The 18,657-nt window shown below is 37.7% G+C and overlaps 1 protein-coding gene across 9 annotated transcripts in view; it reads right to left on the reverse strand.

Annotated features, from left to right (window-relative positions):
- SNCA (synuclein alpha) overlaps positions 1-12,109 on the reverse strand; it is a 111,191-nt gene extending 99,082 nt beyond the window's left edge. The window contains exons 1-4 of one of the 9 annotated variants that reach the window (XM_028848623.2): positions 11,211-11,276; positions 10,557-10,601; positions 9,360-9,505; positions 1,907-1,948 (exon numbers count right to left, since the gene is read on the reverse strand). In XM_028848623.2, coding sequence (XP_028704456.1) covers positions 1,907-1,948; positions 9,360-9,480 — 163 coding nt within the window. In that variant the 5' untranslated portion in view covers positions 9,481-9,505; positions 10,557-10,601; positions 11,211-11,276. Of the gene's footprint in view, positions 1-1,906; positions 1,949-9,359; positions 9,506-9,939; positions 10,074-10,556; positions 10,602-10,773; positions 10,978-11,210; positions 11,277-11,920 lie in introns of those variants that run through there. The other 8 variants (XM_015138784.3, XM_015138783.3, XM_015138786.3 and 5 more) reach the window with 8 other exon arrangements.
- Between the last annotated feature and the right edge of the window lie 6,548 nt (positions 12,110-18,657).

The raw sequence follows: 18,657 nt of genomic DNA on the forward strand, positions 1-18,657 counted from the left end.
AAGGTTTCAATAATCAAAAAGTTTGAATAACCTTGATTTTAACTATGTAATGCAAATTTCTTTACTGTAGGACATCTCAGATTCCTTAATATACCAAAGAGAAAATAAAATATGCAGAATCTCCCAACATTGTACAATGTTGGAAACTTAGGATTGTGGGCCACTGTCCTTTAGAAAACATTTTATAAAATGTTGTTTAATTGTACAAACTTCAGTCTCTCTCTCTCTCTCATACACACACACAGAGAGAGAGAGAGAGAGAGAGAGAGAGAGATGTGTTTACATTTTGGCATTCTGGAGAAGACTGAAAAAATGCAGTCCATCTCCAGTCTCCATTAGATCATTAGGTGACAGTAGTAGTTGGGTTTTTAAAATTTTTACCACTGACTCCAAAACTTGGTACATGGCCTTCTGCTTTCTAAACCTCATGGGTTCTTCCTCAACTACTAAATGGAACACCATTCATCTAGACTGACCCTCTTCAGATAGTAGAGTCTCCACCTGTCTGCTATCTAGTTATTATTATAATAATGCTTCACAATATCATATTTATAGGAGGTCCCTAGAAGGCAACATAGTCCATTTACTTATCTAGTTCTCTGTTGGATTGCAACAGAGCCCATTAAAGGTGCATAATTAACTTCTAACAGAACTAGTTTCAAAGGAGTCTGCTTTATTTTTACACTCCCATTTTTAAATCAAAAGTATTCATTTAAAAAATATTTTTCTACGCTAGTTGTAAAAATGTTGCACAAGAAAGTTCACTGTAAAGCAAGAAGTAACACTTATAAATATATATATTGTTTGCTTTTTGTTTTCCAGATGCTTTGTGTACACTAATTCAATGAATTATTTTATAGACGAGGAAGCTAAATCATACAGAGGTGAAGACTCTTGCAAAAAAAACCACACAGCTGGTAAAGAGTAAGTAACAAGTTGAACCAAGAAGAACTGACTCCTGTGTTTTTAGTCCTAACCACAGCACTGTATTAAGATTCCCATATCATTTTTCTCCTTTCCATTTTAGAAGTCATTGATAGGAACATTTTGTTTTTATAGGCACTATTGTGTTTAATGCTATAATTTAATTTTCATATAAATTATATTTCTGATTATATCTTTTGTTTCACCACACCTGCCAGGAAATGGGGAGTACTTACAACAGGAAACTTAATTACAGCAAGTCTATGGGCTTTTAATTTGTAAATTTTGGTTCCCCTTTGATTTTTCTATTTCTGGCACTCTCATCCTCATCTTCCTCATCATCTGATGATGATTATCATCATTTTCATCATTTTTGATATTTCTTGATTGTAGACCTAATTGACTTATTCAAATTCTTGGTAAATTTAGGCCAAATGAATTATATAATCAGAAATATGATAATTGCACAATAATATCAGTACAAATAGCTATACCATAACAATACAAATATAAATACAATAAACAATTTACTGACTGTCCAAGGGTGTTTCCTGAAACGTACTCTGAATTATCAAAGAAATATTATAATCAATGTAACTTAAGGTCAAAATATTTTATCGTAATCAACAGAAATTTTACTCTATTTTTAAAAAAATAATGGCTATTTCACATTGTATTTTTGTCAGCAGTTTGTCAATACATTTTTGGTCAGAATATTTGAATGCCCAATTACTATAAATTAAACATAGCTTATCAATTCAAAGCCATCATTATTCTTGGCAAGTAACTATATTTTTTATTTATTTATAATCGATATTTACCTATTTAAAAATACTCTATAAATAATTCAGTTTGAATAAGACTGATATGCTGTTAGAATGCTCAGTGATTGTTTTATAGTGTCATTCGGAATGCTGAATACTGGGCCACAGTAATCACTAGATACTTCATCGTCTTTGGATCTAAGCCCAGTGGAGCTTACCTGTTGCCACACCGTGCACCACTCCCTCCTTGGTTTTGGAGCCTACAAAAACGAACACATTCAAGACATAAGTCTCAAACTAGCCTTAAATTGCTGATTAGCTAGTTTTCAACACAACTAATTTAAAAACTCAGTCTTCAGAAGTCTATAGATTATTACATCTTCAGGGAAAAAAAAAAATATATATATATATATATATATATATCCTAAAACTAAAAGAAGGAACTCCAGTAACCACCACAATAAATAGAAGAAAGCCAAGCTAACAGGAGGTCATCTCCAATTAAGATTTTAGCACAAAATAATAACTTTATCCCCTTTGTTCCCACATCACATACGAATTTACAGAGGAGAAAAAAGAATGAGATTACACTGGGGCTTGGTGAGAAGATAATTTTGAAATCAGAGCTGTAGAAGCTTTTTTCTTTTCTCTCTCTCTCTTTCTTCTTTTTTTTTTTTTTTTTTTAGACGGAGTCTCGCCCTGTCGCCCAGGCTGGAGTGCAGTGGCCGGATCTCGGCTCACTGCAAGCTCTGCCTCCCGGGTTCACGCCATTCTCCTGCCTCAGCCTCCCGAGTAGCTGGGACTACAGGCGCCCACCACCACACCCCGCTAATTTTTTTGTATTTCTTTAGTAGAGACGGGGGTTTCACCATGTTAGCCAGGATGGTCTCGATCTCCCGACCTTGTGATCCGCCCGCTTCGGCCTCCCAAAGTGCTGGGATTACAGGCTTGAGCCACTCTGCCCAGCCAGAAGCTTTAAAAATACAGCACTAGAGACAAATGAGTCAACCCATGAAGCAAAAGCGAAGAGGGATGGAGAGTAGGCTTTAACATGTGCTGAACACCCATTATGTAAAAAACACTTTACATATATCTTATTTAATCTTCACAACATCCATTGAATGTAGTTATATTTTGCCCATTTTAAATATCTGATGAAATTAAAAATCTGAGTTAAGTAATTTATCTAACATTACACATGTAATAATAGGCTATAAGTACATTCAAACTAGGGTTTCTACACAGGATCAGAATTTCTTCCAAACCTGGACCATTACTAAACTTGTATACAAATAAATATTATGTGTATTATTAAAATTATGCTTGTTAAAAATTTTATTCATATCCTCTCTAATGTTGGATTTTTCAGTGTAATTCACACTGTAGATAATTTATGGAATAGGCATGATTTTTATGTTTTACAGAATTGTCATACTCCTTTTTAAGTTTGGATCAGTTTACAAAATGTTACCATTTGCACTTTAATGTCATGATATACTGAGAGTGTACTTAACATAAGGTGCATTTTTCAGCATCACTTCCTCTGGGACACCTTCACTCTTTATCACAACCTCTTTCCTCATTTATATGGATACCTCCACCTTCAATACATTCCTCTGACTGCATATCTAGAGTCTCCTGAATTGCAGCAGTGACAACATCCTCAGGGGTGGCTACTTCCTATATAAATCAACTTATGTTTGATTCAAATTTTACTTCCAGCATGTTTCGCTTCCTTTCTTTGCTGCTCTTTCATCTTTACTGGTCAATTTCCTCTTTTGATTGTGCATTTTTGTGAAACATCACATGGGCTCACCACTGGAAGACAAAGTGGCTACACAACTACGGGCATTGCTGTCTGTATGAACTGCATAACACATGTGAAGAAGCGATCAATCACCAAAAAGCTTTGAAAGAAGTGCTGTGGTTTTGTCACTGATTATAATGGGTTTCTGTTATTTATGTAATGATTTGAAGGCTGAAGAGTTAGCAGCAAAGTTTGTACTTTATGCAATTACTTTCAGTATACTGTGGTAACAGAAATTTGAATTGTGTTGTTAGGGGTTGGTGTCATTTAACTAACCGTGGTAACTGGAATTTGTGTGTGCTGAAACTATGCAGAGTGAGAACAGCTGGTATTTAAGAGAATAGATCTCAATCTCTATCTCTCATCCTCACCCCCTGCACCCCATGTTGTCTTAAAAATGACTAGTAGTAAGAAATGTCTAACAGCTGGTCTGCGGTCTTTCTTCTCTGCCTCAACAGTATCTAAGAATTTGACCTATGGTTAAATGATGAAATGTATTCTGAATCAAAGACAATAAGATAGAAGTAGAGAGTAGAATTATGATTATTAGAGGCTGACAAGGGTAAGAGGGAGGGGAGGATACGGAGAGGTTGGTTAAGGAATATGAAATTGCAGCCAAATATGAAGAATAAGTTCTAGCATTCTATAGTAATGTAGGGTGATATACTTAACAATTGTTTATTGCATGTGTTCAAAAATCTAGAAGAGAGAATTTTTCACTTTTAATGTTCCCACCACAAAGGAATGGTAAATGTTTCAGGTAATGGATATGTTAATTACCCTGATTTGATTATCACACGTTGTATACATGTATGGAAATATAATTCTGGATCCCACAGTTATATACAATTATCACATGTTCACTAAAAATAAAAGAAAAATTGAAAGTAGGGTAGCATATGACCCAGCAATCTCTCTTCTGGGTGTAAATCCACAAGAAAAGATTTCAGCATATCTGCACCCCCAAGGGCCCAACACAGTGGCTCTTGCTTGGAATCCCAGTGCTTTGGGAGGCGGAGGCAGGAAGATCACTTATAAATATATAAGGAATTTTAAAAACACTAAAACTAGTATTTGTTTAGCAAACTATAAAACATTAAAAATTAAAGTGTTTTATTTCTTTGTAAAAAACTTATCAAGAGTAATATAAATAGTGTTTGTCTTCTCATTGTATTACTTTCTATATGGAGTGGACATGTTTTTTATATTTTACAGAATTGTCATACTCTATTTTAAATTTGAATTAGGAGTTTGAGACCAGTCCGGGCAACAGAGTGAGATGCTATCTCTACGAAAAATATTAAAAATTAGCCAGGCATGGTGATGCATGCCTGTAGTCCCAGCTACTTGGGAGGCCGAGGCAGGAGGATCTCTTGAGCCTAGAAGTTTGAGGTTACAGTGAGCTATAATCACACCACTCCATTGCAGCCTGGGTGACAGCAAGACCTTATCTCCAAAAAAGAAAAAAAGAAAAACACAATAGCCACAACTAAAGTGTTTACCAATAGATAGGTAGGTAAAAAGACTGTGGTACATAGATACAATGGAATATCCGTCAGCCCTAAAAAGAATAAGATCCTACCATTTACAACATGGATGAACTCAGACAACATTATGCTAAGTGAAATAAGCCAAACACAGAAAGAAAGATATCACATTATCTCACATATATGTGGAAGCTTGAAACAAAATTCAAATGTACAAACACTAAGTAAAAAACAGGGTTAATAGGGGTGGAAAAGTAGATAGAAAAGAAGGAGATATAGGCCAGAGGATCCAAGCAAGTAGCAGATGTGTAGGATGAACAAGTGTACAGATCTAATGTATGACGACTATAGGTGATAAAATTGTACTATATTTGAGATTCATGCTAAATAAGTGGATTTTAGCTGCCCTTGCCACAAAAACAACAAAAAAGGTAACTATGGGAGATTATGAATATATTAACTTTCTTCAATACAGTAATTTTTAGTGTCTAATATATCCCATAACATCATGTTGTATACCCTAAATATACGCAATTAAATTTATTTTTAAAAAAGAATGCCACTAGGCCAGGCGTGGTGGCTCATGCCTGTAATCCCAGCACTTTGGGAGGCTGAGGTGGCGGGATCATGAGGTCAGGAGTTCGAGACCATCCTGGCTAACATGGTGAAAGCCTGTCTCTACTAAAAATACAAAAATTAATCGGGTGTGGTGGCACATGCCTGTAATCCCAGCTACTCAGGAGGCTGAGTCAGGAGAATCACTTGAACCCAGGAGGCGGGGGTTACAGTAAGCTGAGATCACGCCACTGCACTCCAGCCTGGAGTGAGGTGACAGATGAGACCCTATCTCAGGGGAAAAAAAAAAAAAAAAGAATGCTACTAAAACACACCATTAGAATTTATAATTAATTATTTTTTATAAATATGCAACATAGTTTATATTTTTGTAGTGTAACCCCAAACAAAGAGATATATATATACCTTAAATAAAGAGATAAATGAGAGTCCTCATAAGGTTACTATGTATCAAACCAATCAGCTGTTCTTTGAGGTCATAATTATTTACCAATAAACTGTAATTGATGGTTAGCCTTTAATTTATGAGTAATCTGTAATTGATAACATACAGCTACAAAATAGGTGCCAAGTAGTTATGTGACTAGCAAGATATAAATGCTGTAGGGACACCAGAGCTGATGGCTTCCCTGAGCAGAAATGTCCCCCACCAACCACATCTTGTCTTCCCAACCTCAAAAGAGCACAGAGTGGAGAAGAAGGTCAGAAGTAACACCTGTGAGTTTTAAGAATCCAGCTATCCCTGTTGTGCATGCTATGTTGACTTTGTCAGCTTAGTGAGATGAAGCACATTTTGACTTGAGAATTTGCTGTCAATTTCACTGATGGCCCCTGCTGCTTATTGAACAGAGTGGCATTGGAAGAGACTCAAAGATCATTATTTTCTTGCATTTATTGCATTTATATTACTTAGCATTATATAAAGATAATTAAATCTTTCTGCTTTTGAATTTAGGTCTAATTAATTTCTGAGTCATTTGAAGAAATTTTTGTATATTAAATTGAAGTATGTTGATTGAAAATTTGTGTACACAGATAACAAAAATGGAAGGAAAAAGACCCACAAAAATAACACTGATCATTAAGGTAGTTCTGCAATGAGTTAAAAAGTAGTTGTCAAAAGTATATTCTTACATACTTTTGAGACTGATGAGATTGAGATTACTTTTCTTATGAGGCTTCTACCAAACATCTTCAGCCATAGTGAAATTATAAAATGGTCTTTGGTCACCTCCAATCTTTCAAACTTGTTATGTAATGAAGGACAAAAGAATAAATAGAAAACATGTTGGTAAAGTAATTATTCTGTTGGAGATTTTATTTGATAATAATAGCCATGATTCCTATATATAAAAGTGTGCTCAATTATTCATATGTCCTGTTTATTATGACATTCTTACAAAAACCAGAAGGTAGTTGCAGTTTTCTAAATCATATTTTTTACTAATCAGGGAAGTGATGCTCAGAGATGTTAAGTACACTTCCCCAAGACCCTAAAGGTAATAAGTGATGTAGCCTCGAACTAAAACTTTGGTTTGTGTGATTAGTGCATGTTCCTTCCACTCTATCAGTAGTCAGCAAACTATAACCTACAAGACAATTCCAGCCCACTACCTGTTTTGATAAATGAAGTTTTATTGGAACACAGCCACACTAGCTATTGTTTATGACTACTTTCACACTTCAAAAGCAGAATTGAGACATAGATTTCTTTTTTTTTTTTTTTTAGACAGGGTCTCATTCTGCCACCCAGGCTGGAGTGCAGTGGCTTGATCGCAGCTCACTGCAACCTCTGCAGCCAGCTGTATGGTTCAAGCCATCCTCCTACCTCAGCCTCCTGGGTAGCTGGCAATACAGGTGCATGCTACCATACCCGGCTAATTTTTGCATTGTTTGTAGACACAGGGTTTCACCACGTGGCCCAGGCTGGTCTCAAACCCCTGGGCTCAAGTGATCTACCAGCCTTGAGCTCTCAAAGTGCTGGGATTCAAGACCTGAGCCATGGCACCTGGCCAAGACATAGATCTCATGGCTTAAAATATGTGCTATCTGATTCCTTACCATAAAATTTTGCCAACCCCTGGATTACACTATTGTGTCTTTGCATGGTCATTTTTTATCTTAAATTCTGTGTATGTGTATAAGTTCAACTCTCAATTAGAACTCAGAATGTAACCAATAAATAATTTATAGAATGTGCTATGTGTTAAATGTCATGAGAGACATTGAAAATGATTTCAATGAACAGTTATAAAGTAACTGAAGTCAAAGAAACTTGTACTTGCAAAACTTGGAAATCTGAGGACAAATGGAAAGATGGATAAACTGCATGTCACTGATTCAGTATTCCAAATTCCATATAAAAAGGTATAATTCACACTTCATAAAATATTTAAAATTAACTCATACATTTTTTCCTCTTGTAACACTCTATTTTAATGACTTTCTGAAAATATGTTTTAAGGTAGAAAAAAGTAATTTCACTGAAGATTTGTGGGAAGATTAAGTCAACATAAGAAAAGTCTAAATAATGAGGCAGTGGCACATGCCTATAATCCTGGCTACTCAGGAGGCTGAGGTGGGAGCATGACTTGAGCCCAGGAATTCAAGGCTGCGGTAAGCTATGATAGCATCACTGCAGTTCAGCCTGGGCGACAGAGCAAGACCCTGACTCTAAAAATTGAAAATAGAAAACAGAAAAAAAAAATGTGTTGTGAAATTTGATGAGACGCATTCATATAACTCATTCCAAATATAAAATTTTCCCCACTGATCTATCTTGAAGAGATAATGTAGCTTTCTTTCGCTTTGCAGACATAGACGGAGCATGTGTTTCAGCTAGGCAACTCAATGTGCTCATCCTCCACCTGACGGTTCATCCTGTGACTCTAACTGCTTATAGTTGCCACCAGAGAATGTGAAAAAGCTCAGAGGAGAAAGAAGAGAGGAAGAATGGGCAATGTGTCTATGTTGAGTGTGTGTGTGTGTCTGTGTCTATGCCTGTGGATGAGAGCGTGTGTGTCTATTCTTTTCCAAAGAATTCAAAGTGGTTTGTAAAATAACATGCAATTGAACACAATTCAAGATACAGAAAAGAGAGTCAGAGCTTGGGTGTATACCCCAAGGTGGAACTTTAGGAACAAGTAGGTAATAAGCATCAATTTCTTTATTCTTTCAGTATGTTTGTCATTTGATGGATGAACTGTATCAATGTTTCTGAGAGGTCAGTAGCAGCCCTCAAGCACTTTTCTCTGTCCTCAGTGTTCAGAGAGACCAAATGATCACATGAAGTAACTCTACCAAAGACTAATCTGTTGTTTCCATTTTAGGGCCACAAATAGGTCTCTTTATACACAGCACAGGGGCATATCAAAGTCATATTTTAAAAATCAGAATGGGTTAAAATTGACAAACATTATTCATGATGGTAAAAGAAATCACAGACCCAGCAATGATTTTGATTCTTAAGAATATTCTTGATTTTTTAAAAAGACAATGTATTTTTAAAACTGTTCTCTGAAATGTAATTATGTAGGCACAGAAGCATTCATTTTTCAAAAGTCCTAAATATTAGGGCAAAATTAAAAATATCGAAAAGGAAACAGCCGCATTTTTTACTATTAGCTCAAATACACACATTCACATTCACCTACCTACATATACCTCTGACTCAGTCCACCCTTTTGACAAGCAATGATGCAAAAATGAATCAAGAGAGAGAACTACCAGCATTTAGAGTATTGATTATCCTAACCCATCAGTCATGAACCAACACCAAAGTGACATTTGGGGTTTACCTACCTACATAGAGAACACCCTCTTTTGTCTTTCCTGCTGCTTCTGCCACACCCTGTTTGGTTTTCTCAGCAGCAGCCACAACTCCCTCCTTGGCCTTTGAAAGTCCTTTCATGAATACATCCATGGCTAATGAATTCCTTTACACCACACTGGAGAACATAAAATACACTTTGAATGAGAACTTTTGGGGGAAAATAAACAAAAAACACTGAAAAATCATGAGAAACCCTCCAAAGTGTGAGACTCTTTTAAGTGTACACTCATTTAACCATTGGACAAAGCAGACATTTTTAGCTCTGGCATTAAAAATTTAGCATCTCCCATCCATCTTGGCTAGTAAAAGTCTAGCCACCTAACCATGGATTAGGATGAATCCTCTGAGTTGTTAATACTGCATTTCAGAAGTGGAGTTGCATGAAAAGAGTCACTCCTGTTTTAACTTCCCGGGGTCTAAAGGGTAACAGTGTGAGTTAGAAGCATGGAAGCTGGAGGCTTAGGGTCTGGGGCATCCTTAACATGAATCCCAGAAGAAGGCTAACAGGTTGATGGTGGAGAGGCGTAGGCAAGAGAACTAACTACTCACTCTGGGTGTGGTTCAACCTCAGGCAAACAGCGAGCCCAAGGGTGCTGGTTCTAATACATCCGAGCATCCACCCCCGCCCTCAGATATCTACCCTGAGCAGGCGGCGCTCACACTCGCGGGCCGTCTCTAACCCTGCGCCAGCCACCCGAGGGGGCGTTCTCAGCATCCACCCTAGCGGACCCCGCGCCAGCACTTGTTAACCCTTTACCACCTGTTGACTTGGCCTCCCTGCACTTCCATTTCATTATTTGCCAAAGGCAGCTTGCTTACTTTACAGAGAAAAACCAAGAGAGCGGGCAGACGGATTTCAGGTAAGAGAGAAATAAAAGTTGGATGCTTACGCTCCAGGGAGCATCCTCGCGTTTCCCGGGGAAAAGCGGATCCCGGAGACGCATCCTAATCTCTCAGCCCTTGGGGAGAAGCCCTTGACAGGACGAAAGCCAGGTCAAGTCTCTTTCCTTAGGCTCCCCAAAGGGACAAGTACTCACCTCCCAGAGACCTGGCACAGCAGGTCCTCACCGCAGCACCACCCCCTCCTGGTGCCCACGACCATTCCTCTCCCACCCGGCTTTCTCCAGGATTTCCAAAGACGCCCGTTTAGATCCACAGGTACTTACCTGTGTCCCTCTGCTTCTCCACAACTCCGATTCCTCCCTACCTCTCTTTAAAAAAAAAAAAAATTAAACAATTCCCAAATAATATTTAATAGGGAAGAAGGAGGAAAAGGAGCGCACAGGAAGGGCGGAGGCGGCACCGGGAGGGGGACGGTCCCCAGAGGAGGCCGCTGTGAGCCGACGACGGGAGGCTGGGGGCGTGGGAGGCAAACCCGCTAACCTGTCGTCGAATGGCCACTCCCAGTTCTCCGCTCACGAGGATGGAGAAAAAGGCAGAAGGTTTGAAGGGAAGGCGTGAGGGAGCGCTCAGGACGCTCTCGGAGGGGCCGGGCCGGGGTCTGCGCTGCAGCCCGCACGCACCTCACTCCCGCGTCGCGGCGCTCGGTCGCTCGCCCCCTCTCTCGGGCCCCTTCTGGTCGTCGCCGTCCTCCTCCTCCTCGTCCTCCTCCTTCTCCTTCTCCTCGGCTCTCCGCCCCCACCGCTGATTTGTCAGCGCCTCTCCACGCTCCCCTCCCAGCGCTCGCTGCTTTCCCTGCAGCGTGCTCTTCGTTCCCTATCTCGGATGGGGATGGGGCAGGGGGCGCAGGGTGAACCACCAATTCCAGCCGCCTGCCTGGCCGCGCAAGGCGGGAAAGTGGGGGCGCTTTTGCGCCTCACCTCAAGTTCAGGGTCACGGGCACTCTTGTGGCGATTGGGAGCGGTTGGGCTTGGGCTGACGACTCTCCCTCTTTCCCATTCCCCTCCCTTCCTGTCCCCGCCTTTCCTCCGGGTCCTCCCTGGGACCACCCCCTACCCCTCGTCAGAGTCGACCTGGGAGAGCTGAGGGCCTGAGGGTCGACCACCCAGAGCAGAGCCTATCCTTTGGGGAGACAGGCAGCGCAGGGAGGTGGCTCACACCGCACCGCCGAGAGCACTTTGCCCTCGCATCGCTGACATTTAATCACGGTCACAGGCTACGTTAAGGGTCGCTTTAGTTCAAATATCCTCAAGATTTTCGTTTGCTCTTAATCCAGGTCGAGCTCGAAAGGGTCCCGCGGGTGAATCGGAGACTACTAAGGAAGAGTTACAGGTTGAGGAGGCAGGAGGAGGCTCAGCAAATCCTCTTCCCACCCCACTATCACCATTTTCCTTTCCACCAATCAGCGCCTGCCAGACGCTGATTTTCCCATCAGCGGAACGAGGAATAAATATTCCCCAGCCGTCTAAAACAAGCGGTCCTAAGGCTTTTCGCTCTAGAAATGGGACTTACTTTGCAGACCTAAGTGCATGGTCTGGTAGACAAATCCAGCGTGATTTACCCTACCAGACCATCATATCCAATTTCTTTTTCAGCCCCTTCTGAAAGGGAGATGCTACACGCCACTCACCTTTCTGACTTCTAATTCTCGTTGCCCTCAGAATTGACATCCCCTTTTCTCTCCCCCGACCCACCACATGCACAGACACACAGACGTACACACGCGAACCTCAAGACAATTTTTGCATCGCTTAACACATTTTCACCTCTTTCAGAACTGGAAGACAGCTATTCCTGGATCACACCAGAATGGAGAAGCAAGCTCCTCCCACTAGCAGAAAGCCTTTGCTTTCTGTGCCTGGATTCCGAAGATTAGTTAAGCACTGGTGGGGGCCGGCGGGGGGGGCGGGGACAACAGCTCGTTTTTGCTGTGTTTTTTAAAAATTGTTTTTATGTTTGTAGCTAATGCTTTGTCTGATTCTTGCACTCATTTGGATTCTGAAATTTGAGTAAAATCAAATGTAAACATACAAAACAACTTTAAAACCACAAGGAATAGTAAACAAATGATTATACATGAAAGACATATAGAAGATAATGCCTATGTGTTCAGTGGAAAATAGAAAAACATGAAAGTAAGATTACAAATTTTTATTACTTAAACTCTTCCTTGAACTATTGGTCTGCCCTTTGGAAAAACAGACTTTCCATAACGCAGTAGCTCATATTAATAGTTTGTGTTTGCTTAGGACCAGAGCAAGAAGGTTGGACTTGGGAGCTAGTTTGTTGTCTGGCTTGGAGACCTTGAACAAGTTATGTTCTCCTTCTGTTTCCAGTTTTATTTTTTGTAAATGAGGAGATGAACTCAGGTGATCGCCCTATATTCAACTTTTTGTTATGGGAAATATTCAAACATACGCAAAAGTAGAAAGAATAAAGGACTCCCATGTGAATATCACCCAACTTTTACATTTTTTCTATGCATGGCATATCATGTCTCATTCATAAGTCCACTCACTTTATCACTACCAATCCTCCCTATTTTTTTTCACAAAATTCAAGCTTTATATACATCTTTTCAACTGTAAACATTCAGTATGCATCCACAAAATTTAAGAACTGTTTAAAAATAACCACAATGTCATTAGACGATTCTTTTAAATTTCAGTGTAATTTACACCTAGTGAAATGCTCAGATGTTGTGTCCCTTTAAATCAGTTTTGAAAAAACCATGCATTGGTGTAACCCACACTATTTTGAAGACACAGGACATTTTCATCACTCCAGACAGTTACCTTGCACCCTTCATGTGCATATTCTAGAATGTCATAAAAGTCTAATCACGTAGTATAAACTTTTTTATATCTGTCTGACTTCTTTTACTCAGCATAGTATTTGTGAGGTGATTCATGTCATTGCATGAATCGGTGGTTTGTTTTTTATTGCTTTTTGTTGTTTCTTTTTATTATTGTTAATAGTGTAAGTTTTCCATTGTGTCTTATTACAACTAGTACTTCAATAGGCTATTACAACAATTATTTAATATATTATTTCATATGACATATTTATAGTATAACAGTGACCTCTTTGAGACCTGGTGCTTTGAGTCAAATAGGTAAATAAAATGCGATATTTTAGGTCTCATTACCAGACCAATGTGAGATAATTATTTTTGGACAGTTGCATTTCTTATAACATTTGACATGATTCTACACTTTTATATGGTAATTTGTTAGTACTTTCGCAAAGGACTAATGTACTATGTTATTTAGTCATAACAAGCAGATAAATTACATTTTATGTAGCTTTTACAGACAGAGAACCTGAGCTCCAAGAGCTTTGGTGATAGGCTGAGATCATCTAGCTTTTTTAAGTGGCAGAACTGTGACAATTTAGCAGAAACTGTTACAGAAGGCACAATTGTCTCCTGAATTAGCGATTTCTGTCTGAAGCCTCACAGATTGGGTGTGGTAAAGGGTGAGAATGAAAAGGGTAGAACCCAGCTGTGTTAGAAATAGCCTTCAAATTTGGATGTGACAATGGAAATCAAGATGAACTTATGTTATTATAAAACAGTTCATTCATATTTAAAGTTTTGCCTTTTGTATACTGGTATTTCTCAATAGGGGGAGACGCTTTCTCACTACCCACAAAAAAAGAAAACTGTAAACTAATTTCATTGTCATTTTGAACTACAACTATATGTTTAACTTTTTTCACTCCTCAAAATGCCTTGAACACAGTAAACATCCAATGAGCTTTTAATTACAAGTAATATTGATAGTGATACTGCATATGTTCTAGATCTGTGTTCTTAAGGAGGCAAAGCTGCTCAAGTTCAAAGAAGGGAACTAGAAGTTAAAATAAAGATTTTTTTATTTTTGTTTTCATTATTGATGTACGGCATTGTCTTCAGTCAATCTTTAGCCTCTCTGAATATAATGTTAAACTAACTGAATGGCTTGTACCCCATAAGAAATATGAAATAAGAACGTGGAAGCATTACTAGCATGCATGTTCTCTTCATAACTACCATATTCAAGTTTGGTTTTCTTTTTGCTAAGTGAGATATAAATATTTTACCACACCTTAATACGATTGTTTTATCTGGATTTAATTCATTAATTTTGCTCTAGATTAACATTCTGTGAAATATATGCTTAACCTAGACTTTGTCTACCTCCATAGAACAACTGAATTTTTAGGTATGGTATGTGGTAAACTTGTGCTATAGCAAAGACAGCAGAGTAGAATGGCATGAAAATAAAGACGCTGCCTACTAACAAATGATTAAAGAGAGGTCTGATTGAATGTGTTTAAGTGAAGACAATACAATCTTTACTGTGTTTGGATAATATTCCATATTTGTTGTGAACTCAAGGGGTGATGTAATGTTGATGCTGGAGCCACCTGCTTCTTATTCTCTATCTGCACCTTCCTCTCACCTTCTGTAAACGTATGAGAGAGATGAGGTAGTGAGATCTCGGTAGGCTTCTCCTGTAATTTCACAGTGGGTACAGTAGAGAAAGCCTAATGAGTACTATTGGGAGAGCATTATGTATGATTTTGGAAAGAGGGTGAATGTGAGATGGGGGAATAAGGTTACTCTGAAGAAATATGAAGAGCAATGAAGGAGCACAGTGTTCAGATTCTCTAATTTGACCCCATGGCCAACTTCATATTGTTTCCACTAGATATCATTTTAAATATTCCTGTGGTTTTGTGGTCCTAAGAATTTGAAAGCATGCAAGATGTTAAAGCCAGATAGAAAAGACATTTAAATATTTCAAAATCTAACAAGTTCAAATGACTTTAGTATTAGAAAGAAAAAAACACATTAATGAGCCCAAGAAATACATTCAACTCTGCAACTCTCGTGAGCGTGATAGACTTCTAAGAGTAAATGTACTAGATACAACCTAAATTCAGGGACTTATCAAAGCTCTACTACTCATTAGGAGTGACTCAGAGCAAGTATCTACAACCTGTCTAATCTCTAGTTTTCTCATTTAAAATGAGAATGATATTTTACTTGTCTTGTTTGATTGTGGTAAGGAATGAATAATGTGGTTCATAGCAAAGAGCCAGGCAGAGTGGAAGCTCTCAGTACAAGTGGCTATTGTTATTATCTAGTCTTCATGTTTTGGGTGTCCTAGGACACGCTTTTTTTTTTTTTTTTTTCCATTGCAGTAGATTTCCACCTATTCCCATCCTCCACAGTCTCCCATCCCACCAGCAACACACATGAGATATCTGATGCCTTCCCATCAATAACTCTCACTTAGTATAGCAAAAAATTTCCAACCAGGGATGGAAGTTGTGGAGAGATAGAGTGGGAAAGGTCAAGGAGCATTAATAGGGGTCATTAATTAAAAAATCTACCAAACATCTCTTTTCTTTCCCTAATGTGTGAGTTACAGTAACATCACTCAAAGCAGTTTGCAGCCACAGCTTGAAGAAATACAGTAACAACGACAGAATTAACATTCACTACCTTTACTAACATTTTTACGTTCTTAAATCTGGTTTCTTTCAAAAGACTTTGGCATAGTCCTGTATGAATTATGTGGATTTGCCAAGAGAAAAAAATAAAATGATACAACAAATAGTGTTCCAAGTTTGACAGACCCTTTGTGTCAGTGGCTCTGAAAGGCTTCAGAATGAATATCCAATTCAGAATCAGTCTCTAATATTTCAGATGAGTGAAGAATCAACAGACTGAACAGCATTATTAACAGAAAATAAATGAATTTTTTAAAATATAAGGGAATCTTATAATGTTTCTTATAATGTTTTGTGTGTTGTTTTGAACTGAAGTTATAATACTGTTAAAAGAATATACAGCAAATAAATATGTTCCTTACAATATCCAAAATATCCAGGAATCTAATACATTTTCCTTTCTAGATAATTTGAGAATATAAAGTGACATTTAAGAAAATTTTTAGGTCGGGCAAGTGGCTCACGCCTGTAATCCCAGCACTTTGGGAGGCTGAAGTGGGGAGACTACCTGAGGGTCAGGAGTTTAAGACCAGTCTGGCCAAGATGGTGAAACCCCATCTCTACTAAAAATACAAAAATCAGCTGGATATTTATATCAGCTGGATATGATATCATTTATATCATAAATCAGCTGCCTGTAATCCCAGCTACTTGGGATGCTGAGGCAGGAGAATTGCTGGAACCCAGGGGGCGGAGGCTGCAGTGAGCAGAGATCGCACTGCTGCACTCCAGCCTGGGTGACAGAGTAAGACTCCGTCTTAGCGCGGGGGGTGGTGGGGGGGAGCGGGAAAGAAAGAAACTTTTCAACACTATATAAAAAGCACACAACTAATGGTTTGAAAACTTGGTTTTCCATATAAAGCTGGAAATGTATGTTGTTAAGACATGTAGAAAGCAAATTATTCAAAGAAGAAGTTATGTCTTAATGGCTATGTGATAAACACTTTAGTATAAAAACATATCCATGTCAATAAATACGGATTTGTAACATCATCTTGACTATAAAATGTTATACTGTATCATATATTTATTTAATTATCTATTTTTAATTTACTGTTACTTTTAATTTTCGTATACATTGGTTGAATTCAGTTTTTCTTCTTTTATCTTCCAAGAGTAAAACACTTGTCTATATACCGAGTCTAATAATTCTTTATATGTGTTAAATATTGTTAATAAGTTAATCTTAAATCAACTTCTCTATAGTAGACAATGATCCTTCACTAAGTCTTACTGATTCTTTTCTGAGTCCATTTCTATTTAAATTCTCCTTAAATTTTGTCATTAAAATATTGAAATTAAAGTTGTGTGTGCAGGGTTTCTTTTTTTTTTTGGTCACAATAAAAAGAAACTCCAAGTAATCAGATTAGCCACAAAGAGAAATTTTTGTTAGTAATGGCTATTAAACACTTGAGAGTTGAATAATAAAGTTATGAATTATTGTAATTATCAAAATTTAGAGTACAGAAATATACTTGTTTACATATGTAAAACTGATTCTTACAGGACATCTAGCTAGATATTTCACAGATATATCTATAAGTATATACATAACAAAGAAAAAACAGCTTCAAACATCTTCATATAATGTAAGCATCAAAAGGAAAAATTGATTTATATCAAAAAGTCACCAATATTACTCAAATATGTACAGCTCATTTTAATGTAAGAAAGTAGCATATAAATATTAGATCATTAAGATACAGACAGAATATTGTACACACACACACTCACAATATTATGTTGTTATGTACACTAAAGAAAGCAGTGAAATTATTTGCCACGTCTCTTCAAATGTAAAAAAGACCTGTGTTTAATGGCTTTATCTCTGTGTAAGTGTTTGTAGCACAATCAGTTAAATGAGAATTCAATCTCCTTAATCATCTTAGATTATGCTCTTAACCTGTAGGGAGCTAAAATAACATCTCAAGGTAGATTAAAAGTCAAAGTGGATTTCATACTGGACAGGACAATCTGACATGACACTTCACAGATATAATCATCCTTTATTTTCTGTTATACAAGTAGTATATGCTCATTAAAGAAAAGTGATGCAGATCAGAAAAAGAAAAAAATCAGTATGCCTAACAATAAGAGATAAACTTCTACTTTCCTACTAAAAATTACCTTTTCTAAAAGATAATTTAAAAATATCTATCAAAATCCCTCAATATGCATCTCGATTCAGCAATTCCATTTCTAGAAAGATATCTTAAGAAAATAATGTCATTTATCAAAGAAATGAATTTTATGTCACCTTATAAAATTTTAAGAACTGTATTCCTGCATGTTCCATAAAAAGTTTTTACCAATCCAATTGTCCAAGTTAAATTTTTAGTTGGTTACACTCCCTCTTTTTGTGATACGTCACACAACTGGTGAATGATGAGGCACTTTGACTCCGTATTTCTTCCTACGCAGCACACAATACAATCTCAAGCACCTGCAGTTGACCTTTTTCTCCACTTGCTCTCTCTCTCTTTAAGAAATAACGGTTAACTTTATCCGTCTCATAAATCTGTGAAAATGAATTGCGCTAATGCACGTAAATAACTACCATGATGGTGTGTGAAAGAGCTGCTCCCATTTAATTTCTAAAGCAAGTTTTAGGAAGAAAACAAGAAAGAAAATCATTTTGCTGCTCTTTTCCTAACTGGAACAAAAATACATATACTAAAATAATGCTCATAAAAGTAAAAGAAATGTTTATCTGTGAACACAGAAAAGCTACTAATCAGATGAAAAGAAAGTGGGGTTATAAAAACGTTTCCAGTCAGGCATAAATACACCAAAACAAAGGTCAAGATAAAAAAAAAACTTCTACCTAGAGCAAAAGAGAATTGACCCAAGTGTGAAAATGTGAAG

Source organism: Macaca mulatta, chromosome 5 (assembly GCF_049350105.2).
Source record: "Macaca mulatta isolate MMU2019108-1 chromosome 5, T2T-MMU8v2.0, whole genome shotgun sequence".
Lineage (NCBI taxonomy): Eukaryota > Metazoa > Chordata > Mammalia > Primates > Cercopithecidae > Macaca > Macaca mulatta.